We start from the raw sequence: 13,255 nt of genomic DNA on the forward strand, positions 1-13,255 counted from the left end.
GCAAAAAAGAATTGAACTTGGGTGATTTTGGTTATGGACAAGTTCAGCAGGAGGAAAGAAGGAAAGTTTTCAAATTCTTACTTAGATAGCTATACATATACACTGTCTACTGAATTTTCCTTGATCATCTCAGGATACATATGTTTAATTTAAAGTTAGTGAAATTGAGTTAGATTGTTTTTCTAGAATTTGCTGAAAGATTAGACTCACTCTGTACTTTGGTCACAGTTTTATGTGATGGCCCATAAACGGCCAAATTTAGGGTTAATAAATTAGATGTATCAAATATAATATGACCTCGCCTTTGTTTCATGTCATAATCTCCTGGCCTTATGCAGACCCATTAAAATGCCATATCCTTTGCATGTTTAATAGGGCATACTTAACTTGGCATTTATTGTTTGGGAGATAGCATGGAAAATGAACATTCTTTTCAGAGTTTTCATTTTTAAAACTCTCCAAACTGCAGTCTACCTTCCTCTGCCATCTTTCTAGTGACACGTCCCACCTTGGTAGCACCTAAATGGTAAGGGCCCTGCCAGGCACTGGGGGCCTTCGGCGGCCACTGGAGCAACAGAGTACATCTCACTTGCTGTCATTACTGTGCTTTAGCCGTTTGAAAATTAAGTCGCCTCTTTAGCCTTTAAGCTAAATTGTCTAAGAATTTTAAGTCTCCACCCTATTTGGTTCTTGAAAGTAAGGTTTTTAGATGTTTTTGATTATCAGATGTGTACGACGGCCTTTCAGCGCTGCTGCTTTTTCTCCTTGATCAAGCTTAAATTCTCTCAGTTAAGTGCCTCGTTTGATTGTGAAATTGAGGCACACCTGTGAAGCAGAGAGCCTGCCTTTGGGAGGTTATCTATCAGCCTGCGTTCATAAGCTTCGGTTTCTAAATTACTTTACCTAATAAGGAGCACTATTCCAGAGTCAGCGTCATGATTTAAATTCTAAATAGTAACAGATTACTCTGGTTTAAAAATAACCAAGTTTTGGCAAATTAGATGTCATTCCTGTGTATTTGTCATTAAGGAGCTAAAAAGATCTCTTAGAAGCTTTGGCAGCCAAAGTGTTATAGTACCAGTAATTTACTCGTGAAAGAAGAAAAATAAGCTTTTTTCCCTTTGGTATCCACTGTTTTTTTTTTTTTCCTCCCACAGTATAAATCTCATGAAGAATAAATTAGATCCAGAAGGATTAGGAATCATATTATTGGGTCCATTTCTTCAAGAATTTTTTCCAGATCAGGTAACATAGTTGAAATTATTTGTTCTGTTCTATTGGGACGATCATCTGTGATTGTTTCAGCATTTTTTCCCTACTCATTTAAAATGTTTTTGCATGCAGATATGAGACTTAAAAAGCAGTATTATGTAATTACTTTGCCAGAGAAGACAGAAGGCTATGTGAATTCCAGTACAGTGACACAGGACTTTGGGGGCAAGGAGTGGCAGAAGACAGTATATACGCCAATATGGACGCCTAATGATAGTGTTTTCTAAGGAAAGGATAAAATTCAGAAGTATGGGGAGTAAAAAGAAAAAGAATCTCTTTATCCTCTCCCACCCATTTTCCTGCTCTCAGGTGGCTAGTGTTAATAGATGCCTATGTGTCTTTTTAGAACTTTCCAAATACTAGAAGGTAAAGGAACTTTGTGTAGTGGGCGCTCCTACTGGTCAGCCTGCGGTCCAGAAGACTTCCAGTGGCAAGCCCACTCTGCAGCCCCCATCTGGCTTTTGTGTTAAAGTGGAGGATTTGCCATAAACCAAAATATTTAGCTAGGTATAGCGTGAGCACATCATAAATAAATAGAAATACCAATTTCTATTCCACCGCTATTATAAAAGAGAAAAATTGTAGAAAATATCAAGATTATTAAGTTTCAAGATATAATTGTTAATTTGATGTCTCAGAATTAAATTTAACAGAATAGACAATATTATTAATATTTACTCTTGGGAATTAAGAAAAAAAACGTACCCATATTTTCTAAGCCTATATCTATCTGTTACAGTTACTGTGAGGGAGGGAAAATTCAACAAGTAATCAAGGATAAATATCACAGGATAGCTATGAGACTTGGTAAATGCTTCACGAAAAAGTAGATTCTTTTTTTACTGTCATTAGCAAGACTCTTGGGTTGTGGTGATCTATTTATTTATTCATTCTTCATCTACTAGGGTTTTTTGAAAAGTTCTGTTTTGGAATCTAATACTTTGTTTTATTAGCTATCTTAATAAATGTTTAATAAACTTTAGCATTTTAAACTTTTTTGAGACAGTAATAATTTATTTTGAGGCTGCTGCCAGAACATTTTATAGAAATACTGTCTGTTATTAATATAAGGAAATAAAAATGTTATTAATTTGGGGAAGATTCTGAAAAGCGGGCGGGAAATGTAAACAAAAGGAGATAGTTACCAACTGTTTTGGAAATATTTAATTACATAATGCTGCTTAGAATTCTAAGAACTTACTTGAGAAATTTTTTAATTTTAGTATTCCTCGAGATAATTAAAGAGAATTCTAGTCCCCTTCTCTTACAGGTGACAGACTTTTCCACTTAGTTGCCGGTCTCTCCAGGCTCCCCTCACTGCTCACCTTTCCTGCGCCCTTTCCTCAACAAAGCGGGCGCTCCCGCTCTTGGTCCCCTTTAGAGCAGTGGGTGCTCAAAGTGTGGTCTCCAAGGACTGGTTCGAGATGCAGATTCTCAGGCCGTCCCCAGACCTAGTGAAGCAGAAGCTTCAGGGGGACAGGGGATTCTGATGCTGCCCGAGTTTGAGACCCGCTGCTCTGAGGAGGCCCTGTCACGTTCCCACCTGTTGTCAGCTACAAGAGCTTAGACCGCGCCTGTCACCGATCTTCTCTGGTCATAGCCTGTTCCACCGGTGCCCTCTTTCTCTGCAGTCACGGAATGTGAAATGACTCATTTTGGCCATTATTCGTCTACTGCTTTATACCTAACAGACCAATATAGTGACACTCAGCAAACATTTACTCAGCAGGACTACAGTAAGTAAAGTTGGAAAACTGGAGTCAGAAAGACAGCCAGGGAAATATATCACTTCAATAATCGTCACAAATGCTTAGAGTAGGTGCTGTAGGAGAGCATTTCTTTGCTATGAGGCAGAGGTAGAGAAAACAACTTGGCATATTCATAAGCTTTTCAAGGCAATTTATATATAATAATAGGAGAAGCAGGTACCACCGGGAATCAAGCACGCACAATGTGCCTTATAAATTAGGTAAAGTTTTCTCCCAGTTTGGCAATGAGGAAACAGGATTGGAGAATTTACTAGTAAGCGGCAAAGTCAAGAGTCCCGCGTAGGTCACCCCACCCCAGAGACCCAGCACTTTACCTTGCCTTTTGATATTTTAGTATTTTATGCCAACTGTTAATAACTGGAACTAAAGAATATGAATTGTATTCAATTACAATAGGATATAAGGCTAAAGCACAGTAACTCTGAAAACCAATGGCCAAATTAGCTAATTGCATTGATTCATGTATACAGTTAAGGAAATGATCAAATTATTGATCTATTTTTTTGTGAAGCATTTTGAGTAAGATGTAGAGAGCTTGGATTTTAGTTGAGAATACAAGAATAAAAAGTTGTCAAAAGGTTAAAGATTTAGTCTTTCCGAATCACAGAAGGGATGATACCAAGTAGTATGTATGAGTCATTCCCAGATTTTTGAGACAATTGTTACTATAACGGCCCAAGTCAGAGAACCCAACTAGCGTGTGTGTTCAAGAAAAACTTTACAGAAAAAGTAAGATTTGAACCAGGTCTTTAAAATGCGAGAAGGCGAGAGAAAGGCATTTGAGAGAGGGGTAAAAGCAAACACGACTGTGCAGAGCCAACAACAAAAGGTCTTTTCACGGGAAAATGAGGACTATGAGTATCACCTAAGAGAATTCAGAAAGGTGAGTAGTTGCAGATAAGACGGAAAAGGTAGATTCGGGGCTGTGTTTTAAGATTCTCGGTTGCAAATCACAGAACCCCAGCCTGAACCGACGTAAGTGGGAGGGGAAGCTGCGAACTGCAAGGAATAGCTCAGAGGTTTTGAAGCAGTGTCAGAAGGATCCTCAGGCTAGAGCAGCCAAGGTAGCTCCATTTTCTCAGCCTGTCTTTCTCCAGGCACCTAAAGCTACCCACAGTTGCCAGCAGCGCTCTTCCTCAGTTCCAGTTGGAGGTGGTCAGGAAGACAAGGAAGGGGGCTAGGCACGGGAAGAGTCAGCCATGGGCCCTGAGGGAGTTTAATGGAGCCAGGTGCCTTCGGTCGGGCCAGAACTTAATGGCTTTGAATGCTAAGTTAAGAGTTGAACTTGATCTTCAGCTGAGAACCAAGGTTAAGACAGTAGGAATAACATCATCCATTTTTCTGAAAGTTTAATGATTTATATGATATCCGTCACTGGATGTTGTTAGAGTTTAAGCACTAATTATGTGTGTTCATTTCTCACACAGTGCTATTTTTACTACCTAAAAGTTCACAAGTATGGTCTGAGTAAAAGTAACATTACTGCTCTTTTGTACTTATTTAAAAGAACAAATTATTCATAACCAGAAAAAAAATCAGAGACACATTTTAGGAAATGTTTTTGTGTTTTAGAACCTTGTTCTGTAAAAAACAAAAAAAGTTACAGTAAAACAGGCACATAGCTAAAAACGCAGTACCGAAGAGCCATCAAAAACCAGCACATCCCCTACTTCCCTGTCTCTTCCTCAGAAGGAACTCCATATTTCAGCTTTTCTGGTAATTAAATGCGTAAATCTAAGTTTCTTGCTTTATCAAACGATGTCCCCAAAGAAAAACGATTTAAGGAGCGTGCGTTTTACTTGTAGTCGCTCAGCAGCACTTGCCCGCCGTAAAGCTAAAGTTCTAACTGCGCTTCGTTTCCCCCAGGGCTCCAGCGGTCCCGAGTCGTTCACCGTGTATCACTACAACGGGCTGAAGCAGTCAAACCACAGCGAGAAGGTAAGCTGCCCGCTCACCGCAGGCCGGCCCCACCCGGCCCAAGGAATAGCCGAGAACACGATGCCCTCTGGTTCCCACAGCACTGCTGCCTGAGGAGACTATTACTCCGGGAGTCTCTTTACCATGACAGTGTATTTTAGAACCGGCTGTATTTTGATTTTTCCACTACACGATACTCACTGAGATCTTTGCAGGATAGTTTCACTGTGGCGAAATAAGTACACGTGTTACCTTCGGCTACGTAGATATTACTGAGTGAACCTAGGGTTTAATCCAGCCACGTTACTGATCCGTTTAAGTGGAGAAGGGAATAACAGATTTTTGACTGAGAAAAATATTTTAAAGGACTCAGGTAATAACCACAGTAGCCAACATTTGTTCAGCATTTACCTGGAACTGTACTGAGTGCTTTGTTTCATCTGAAGTTTCACTCCACCTCAGAAGTAAGTATGGTGTGTCTGCCCCCAGTGACGAAAGACGCAACAGCACTGCGAGGTAAGCCACCTGCTCAGTCGGGCAGGACGCGGAGCCGGACTGAGCAGGCCGTGCGCCTCGGGGCCCACGCTCTGGCCCGCTGTGCTTTGCCGCTTCCTTCGTGAGTGGGTCATTGGCAAAGGCGCCAAGGTGATTCACTTCCATGTAACTGGCCTGGTTTGATTCAAAAGGTCTCAGTGAGTCACCATTTCTGATTAAATATTAGCTTGTCTACGCGTACGCTGTATCTAGTATGTTTGCAGGTATTCAAATAACAGTGACAGTCGAGATAGCTAATATCAAAAGAAATAAGGCCTACCATACCTTTTTCATTTGCAAGAACCATGCTGGTTTCATAATTATCTAAATTGAGGATGGCTACAGAAAATAGATCATAGTACACACTAAATACATAATTTCAGAGCAAATCTAAAAGAGACTAAAATTTACTTTTCATAACAATATTTGGAAGTTTTATTAAATTAGATCTAAAGATATTTTCACAAGATTATAGAGATTAGTATGTAACAAAAAATTGCCAATAAGAAAACTTAGATGTTATTTCCTAATGTGTTCATGAGAGCTTCATCTAGATGGTGAAATTTTTGCCTTGTAATAGGAGGTACGTTAGAGCCACTAATTGTTCCCTACACAATCCATGCAAGGTAGGTCAAACATTATCTGTATTTTACAGACGAGGCATCTGAGACAGGGAAATTAAGTGGCTCACCCGAGGTTACAAAGGAAGTCACTGGCAGAGCAGGGACGGGAACTGAGTTCCTGACTGTCCCGTCCTTGGTCTGTTTGGCCATGCCACCTATATATAGTAAGTTCTCAAATCATGCTCATGGCAAGCATCTGACATACTAACAGAAAGATCAGAAGTCCAGGATGAAATGTTCATGTGACAATACTGTGTTTAGAACGACAAAAGGCAAAGCATGTATGTCATTAAACCGTAGAGGTACAGTATTTTGAAATTGCTCTGGAGCTGGGAACATGGCAGGCCGCCTCCCAAGGTGCTGCTGGAGGTATGAGGAAACACAGGATACTGGCCTCGGGGAAGGGGTGTGAGCCCGCAGCCCACACGGGCCCAGCGGTAGCTCCACTTATCTGTCAGTTGTAACTCGCGCTATATTCTTTGCGGATGGTTTTTCAGAAAAGGATGTTTTACCTGGGGGAGTTGAAAAGCATGAGTTGTTGTAGTTTTAATAGTTTCTAGTTCTGATGAAATGAATTTACTAATTATTAACCAAAACAGAGATGAAAAAAAAGGTATTTCACTTTAGATTCCTGAAACCAAATTATTTGACTTAATATATTATACTCTATTCCTATAATGTTTTTAAGGAAATTCCTATTTAAGACTAAGAAGTTTGTTTCTTTGGGCTCCTTAGTCAGATAGCTTGTGGCTTTTATATTGGAAGAACTTAATTCCAGTCACGTGTATCAGCCATTAGATGTGTAAAACTAAATAGAAGGCAGTCTGTATCTGTTCCTTTTAAATTATCAAATAAGAATTTCTCGGACAAAAAGAAACTGAATGGCTTCATGTACGCAGTGGGCCTTTATAATTTAGGGTTCAAGTAAGTATGTTACATCATAGATACAACTAAAACATTTTTATTGTAAATTAATCAAGATATTTTTTTCTGATACCCACCTGCCAATTTATATATGATACGATCATTGTTACTGCATATTAAGTCCCTGGCTAGTTTTACACATCAACCTATTTGATGACTGTTCTAGTCCCACATCCTTTTTAGCGCTCCATGATTTTTCGCGCAGTACACAGCACCCTCGTGAGCGGCATTTTAAAAGTATTTAATACAATAAATAGTAAATTTCATTGACTAACATCCACATTCCTTTCAGCTCTGTAAATTCAATGCTTAAATGAGAAAATTAAGTTCTTTTCATTTCATGAGGCAGCATGACCATCCGAGTATCTCAATATTAAAACAGTAGGAAGTATGTAAATTGTTATATGATTTCTTCTAAGTGGTATATGTTATGTGAAGAATGATTTTTCTTTTATGAAGAAACTTTCAGTTGTGAACTTTAAAAATTAATAGGTCACCTAGCGGTTAAAATGTGTCTTACCATCTTATTTCCAAATTTATTTCAGCCAGAAAGCAGTTATTCTTGCTCATAATTTCTGTCAAAATGAAATGTTTCTGTCCATATGAAACAATATACAGGCCTGATTTGCTAGCCTCCGAAAAGTTTTACATCCCTCATAAAATTTTGCTAAGAATATTGACCGACCTTGGTGGCTTTATTTTGTTCAACAGGTCATGTACGTGGAAGGGACCGCAGTTATTATGGGTTTTGAAGATCCCATGCTACAGACAGATGATACTCCTATTAAACGCTGTCTCCAGACCAAGTGGCCATACATCGAATTACTCTGGACCACAGATCGCTCTCCTTCACTAAACTGATGGGCACAAGCGTTTATAAGGGAGAGAAACAGCAGATGGAGGAGGAACGCAGGACTGGCACTTGGCTATACACTGGTACCACTGATTAACTGTAAATAACATAGGAACACGTTTTCAGTGTTTAAGATACGTTTAAATTATTTATGTTAAAGTTTACCCTATTTTAATTCTATGTGTGAAATTTAGTAGCAAAATTAAGCTTTAATCAAAGTTCACCACTTTTACAGATAATTGGTCATTTATCAAATTACAAACATCATAATACTACAGCATTTGTATATTGAGTATCAAAGTTACTATTTATAAACTTCCACTTTGGAGTTTTACTTCATCCAGACATATTTTATTGTTTAAATGATTCTGGCTTGCAATATATCAGCCTCCACATTGAAATGCAGAAGAGCTCACTTGTATTTCTTTTCTAAAATCTGTTTTCCATTAGAAGTATTGGTATATAACAAATTATCAACTTGGAACTCGATAATTGGCTAGCTCTGGCATGTTTATAAAAAGAAACTATAGAGGAACATTACCATTTATTCAGAGATGTATAGAGGATGTATTAAAAAAAAAAAAGATAGGAAAGAGAATCTGATAGTCCTAACACTGTATTGCCAAACATACTCTTCTAAATTTGTCCCAATAGCCCTGTGAGCCAGCTTTCTTGTAAATTTATAAATATAAATGCATGAAAACATCTGTTATTACCTTAGTATATTACATTATTTATTATGACCCTAGTGGATGGCCTAAATAAACACTTTTTTCTTTACATGTACCTTTGCTTTTTTTTTTTTTTTTTTACTGTAGTGGCTCAGAATAAACAAATACTTTTAAACATTCCTGCCCAGGACCCCTGAGAGCACAGCATAAGACAGAAGCCTAATAGATTCCTGTACCACCTTGAAAAGGAGACCAAACCTCATGCTTACCTAAGAGCTCTGTAACTCAGCCAGCCAGCAGCACTAACCTGGGTGGCTGCCGTGTGCACCAATGAACAGAGAGACAGAGCCTCATCCCTTTAGTTTAGGGATTCCCTTCATCCTGAGAGGTCTGCTGCCCAGCTCTGTGAAACAGGAAGGGCCAGAGAGACTTTCTGTCCTCTGCTTCTGAGGCAGACGCTCGTTCAGTACCTCCCAGACATGCAGAACCGAACGTCCTGCAACAGGTAGTTCCTCTCTGAATCTGTCTTCATAAATATTAAGTAGATTTTAACACAGGAAATAGTGGCACAAGACTTGTATAACTTTTGGTAATGTGTTCAGGAATGTGATACTAGCTACCAGAATTACAGCTGTAAAATGTCTGTTTTTTGGGTTAGTCTACTTTTAAATGTATTCAAACTATACTGTGCTAGAATTCATGCTCTAACTCAGGTCCTAAATTCCATTAGGATTATGAAAAGCACTGATTTTCTCATAAACGTTGAGCCTGGAAAATAGTGTGTTCTTCTTACTTTTGCTATATAACAACCTATTCCAAAACCTGATGGCGTAAAACCACCAAATTCTGGGGCTCAGGCATTTGAGTAGAGCAGAGTGGGGACAGCTTGCTAGTTTCCCAGCAGGAGCGCGTGGAGGCGTCTTTACCCATACGAATGTTGTGACGGGGCCCTGAGCTTGATCTAACGAGCAGATGTAGACACCGCGCCAGACACCTGTAGATATATTTTCTTTTCACTTCCATGTGGGGCCCTTGCCAAGGCACACTATATGCTGAACCATAAAGCAAGTCTAGAAAAATGCCCAAAAGGTTAGAAATTAAGCAGCACACTTCTGAATAAGCCAACAGTCAAAGAAAATTTGAAATGGAAATTAAAACACACTTTTCACTGAATGATACGGAAAACAGGACATACCAAAAATTATGGGCTCTAACTAAAGCAATGCTTGGAGGGACATGGATAGCTTTAAACACAGTAGAAAAGTAGTAAGTTTGAACATCAGAAAGCTAAGCTTTCATCTCAGAGACCCAGAGTAAATTAAAGAAAGGAAATAAAGAGGTATTCACAAGCAAAAGAACAAATTTGGACTCCTACCTCACACCATATGCAAAAATTAATTTAAAATGATGAGCAATCTGTCAGAGCTAAAACTACAAAATTCCTACAAGAAACGTGGAAGTAAACCTTCATTGCCATGGCTTAGGCAATGGTTCCTCAGAATTCCAAAAACACAAGATAAATTGGATTTCAAAATTAAAACCTTACTTTGTCAAAGGACACTCCATAAAGAAAGGGAGATGACAGCATTATGGAATGAGAGAAAATATTTGAAAAGCATATATGTCAAAGATTTTGTATCTAATATAAGGGACTCAAATATAAAAACATTTTTTAAATGGACAAGTGATTTGAAGAGATATATATCTCCCAAGATGCTATACAAATGGCCAATTAACACATAAAAAGATGCTCAACATAGTCATTATGGAAATGCAAATCAAGACCATGAGATAACCATTTTGCACCTGCTAGGATGTTCAAAATAAGAGACAATAGCAAGTATTGACAAAGATGAGGAGAAATTAGGACCTTTACCATGTTGGTGGGGTGTAAAATGAAGTCACTTAAGAAAAACAGTTGTGTAGTTCCTCCAAAAGTTAAATACAGTGTTAGCATGTGATCCAGCAATTCCAGTCCGAGGCATATATACAAGAAATATTAGGAAAACATTCACACAAAAACATACGTGAATATTCATAGTGTTATTGAGAATATCATGGTTTTATACACACTCGCTAAAAATAGAAACAACCCCAATGCCCATCAACTGATGGATTAATGAATGTATCATATACAGGGTATGAAACATTTGACGTTAAAAAAGAATTAGTTACTAAGACATGCTACAACATGGAGCAACCTCGAAAACATTGTACTAAGTTAAAGAAAACTGTCACGTGCACGCACACACACACAAAACCTACGCCTACCATTATATGATTCCATTTAGGTGGATTTTCCACAATCAGCAAGCCATAGGGGATTAGCAGTCACTAGGGGCTGGGGTAGGGGGGAGTTGGGGAACAGGGCTGGGGAATGACTGCCAAGGTGTATGGAGTGTCTTTGGCGGCGAGGCGGGGTGATAAAAATGTTCTAGGATAGTGATGTTTGCACCATTCTGAATATACGAAATACTAAACTGAGAAAAAAAGATGAAAGGAGAAATCAATGAAATGGAGAACAAAGCCAAAAGCTCTCAAAAAAAAAAAAAAAAACCTAACAAAATTAATGATATAATCAATATATTGAAATAAGAAAACAAAGAATTCTATACCTGTCAAAAAGACTTTACCTCATAAGTTATGTAAATATCTAACCAGTATGCTATACACCTGGAACTAATATGATATTGAATGTCAAATACAATTGATTTTTTTTTAATTTAATGGGAAAAATGCTTTTTCATACAAGCAAAAACTGAGGGAGTAAATACCACCAACAGACCTTCCTTATAAGATATGCTAAGGAACTTCTTTGAAAGTAAGAAGATGCTAATTAACATCAGAAATACATAAAGTGGCAAAAAAAAATCACTAGTAATAGTAAATACATAGTCAGATTCTCTAGTAGGATGACAGGGCTATGTACCTTGCAACTCCGGCTTAAAATTTTAAAAACAGTAACTTTAACCACAGTAGTCTGCTATTGGACACAATATAAAAAGTATATACACTGTAAGATCAAAAACCTAAAATGTGGGGGGATGGGAAGTAAAAGTGTAAAGTTTAAGAATGCTATCAAAGTTTAGTTATGAGTTTAAAATAGGAATTTGTAATTTTAAAATATTTTAGGTAAGCCTCATGATAACCACAAGAGAAAACCCTATAGTAATTATACCTGAGAACATGAACAAGGCAAAGCATGATCTCAAAAGATGACAAAATGCATACACGTGCACACACATGTGCACATACACACACAGCAGGGTAAGAACAAAGAGCAATATCTACAAACCAGCCAGAAACAAATTATTAAATGATAATAGTAAGTCCTCATTGACAATAATTATTTTCAATGTAAATGGATTAAATTATCCAATTAAAAGACACAGAATGGCTGAATAGATTAAAAACAATATTCAACAATATGCTGCCCACAAGAGACCCACTTTAGCCTTAAAAACACACACAGGCTAAAAGTGGAGGGGTAGAAAATGGTATTTCCAGGACTCAGTCAAGATGCCGGAGTTTAATACTGTGCTCACCTCCTTCCATGACTACATCAAAACTACAACTAAACTACAGAACAGCCATCGCTGGGAACCACTTGAAGACTAGCTGAACAGAGTCGTATAACTCAGGACATTCAGAAGGAGCCCGGGCAAGACTGGCAGGAGGAACAGAGACGTGGACTGGACAGGCCCCACACCCGTAGTGAGGCCATTAAGAATTGGGAGTGGTTATCACGGATGCAGAGCTCCCCCTGCGGAGCAAGGGGTCCCAGCCTAACACTGGGGCACCCAGCCCAGAGCCTCACTACTGAGCAGTCGCCACAACACCTGGCTGAGCAAACCAGCAGGAATCCCGTTGAGTGAGGAGGGCTGCTGGAGACAGACGGGCTGCAGGTCTCCGAGGGCCCGCACGCAGACGCACTCGCTCCAGCACAGGGGCGGCCAGCCGTTCACAAAGCACCAGGGACACACTGGGAAGCACTAAGCTGACTGGCTTCGGGGAGAGGCATGGAGGGGCACCAGCAGGGACAGCTCTTTCCAGGGATGGAAGTGATAGCAGGTGCCATGGTTCCTTTGTTGAACCCTCCCCGCATCCAGCCTGCCCCGCACAGGCGCCAAATCTGAGCTCTCCACTCGCCCGGACAAAACCATTCCACCCAGTCCGGTGTGATTCCTAGGCCCCGCCCCAACCAATTCATGCACCCAGCTGACCCTCTTCTAGCAGCTCCTCCACACGACCAGCTCCCTCTGTGGGCTTTACCAAAATCTTTCGAAGATCCACAAACCCTAAACGAGCAGCAGCTGGCCCTGTTAAGACATCCCAAGGCCAGCGCAGGCAGCAACCGGTCTCAGCTGGCATTGTAACTCCCATCAGGTGGTCCCAAGCTTGGCATTAGCAGTGGCCAGGCTCGGCTTGGAATGTAGCCTTAACCATGCAGCTGCAAACCCAGGACAAGTGGCCAGTGGCCTCGGCTCAGACTGTGGTGCCCACCAAAGGGTCCCAAGCACAGCACAAGCGGCAGTCAACTACAGATCACTTTGTAGCTGCCACCAGACAGCTCTAAGGCTGGCATGAGTAGCAGCTGACCTTGACCTTGAACAACATACTTGGCGGCTGACTTCAGACCACACCAGAAAACCATGCAGTCGGCTCCACAAACACTCAAAGGGCAGACGTGGT

General features: G+C 39.8%; 1 protein-coding gene across 4 annotated transcripts in view; it reads left to right on the forward strand.

The window, feature by feature from the left end:
- Nucleotides 1-8,678, forward strand: part of MINDY3 (MINDY lysine 48 deubiquitinase 3) — a 352,604-nt gene extending 343,926 nt beyond the window's left edge. For all 4 annotated transcript variants that reach the window (XM_036226889.1, XM_036226890.1, XM_016134374.2 and 1 more), the window contains 3 exons: nucleotides 1,158-1,245; nucleotides 4,908-4,979; nucleotides 7,751-8,678. In XM_036226889.1, coding sequence (XP_036082782.1) covers nucleotides 1,158-1,245; nucleotides 4,908-4,979; nucleotides 7,751-7,900 — 310 coding nt within the window. In that variant the 3' untranslated portion in view covers nucleotides 7,901-8,678. The remainder of the gene's footprint in view (nucleotides 1-1,157; nucleotides 1,246-4,907; nucleotides 4,980-7,750) is intronic.
- The last annotated feature ends 4,577 nt before the right edge of the window (nucleotides 8,679-13,255 follow it).

This window comes from Rousettus aegyptiacus, unplaced genomic scaffold, assembly GCF_014176215.1.
Source record: "Rousettus aegyptiacus isolate mRouAeg1 unplaced genomic scaffold, mRouAeg1.p scaffold_m13_p_10, whole genome shotgun sequence".
Classification (NCBI taxonomy): Eukaryota; Metazoa; Chordata; class Mammalia; order Chiroptera; family Pteropodidae; genus Rousettus; species Rousettus aegyptiacus.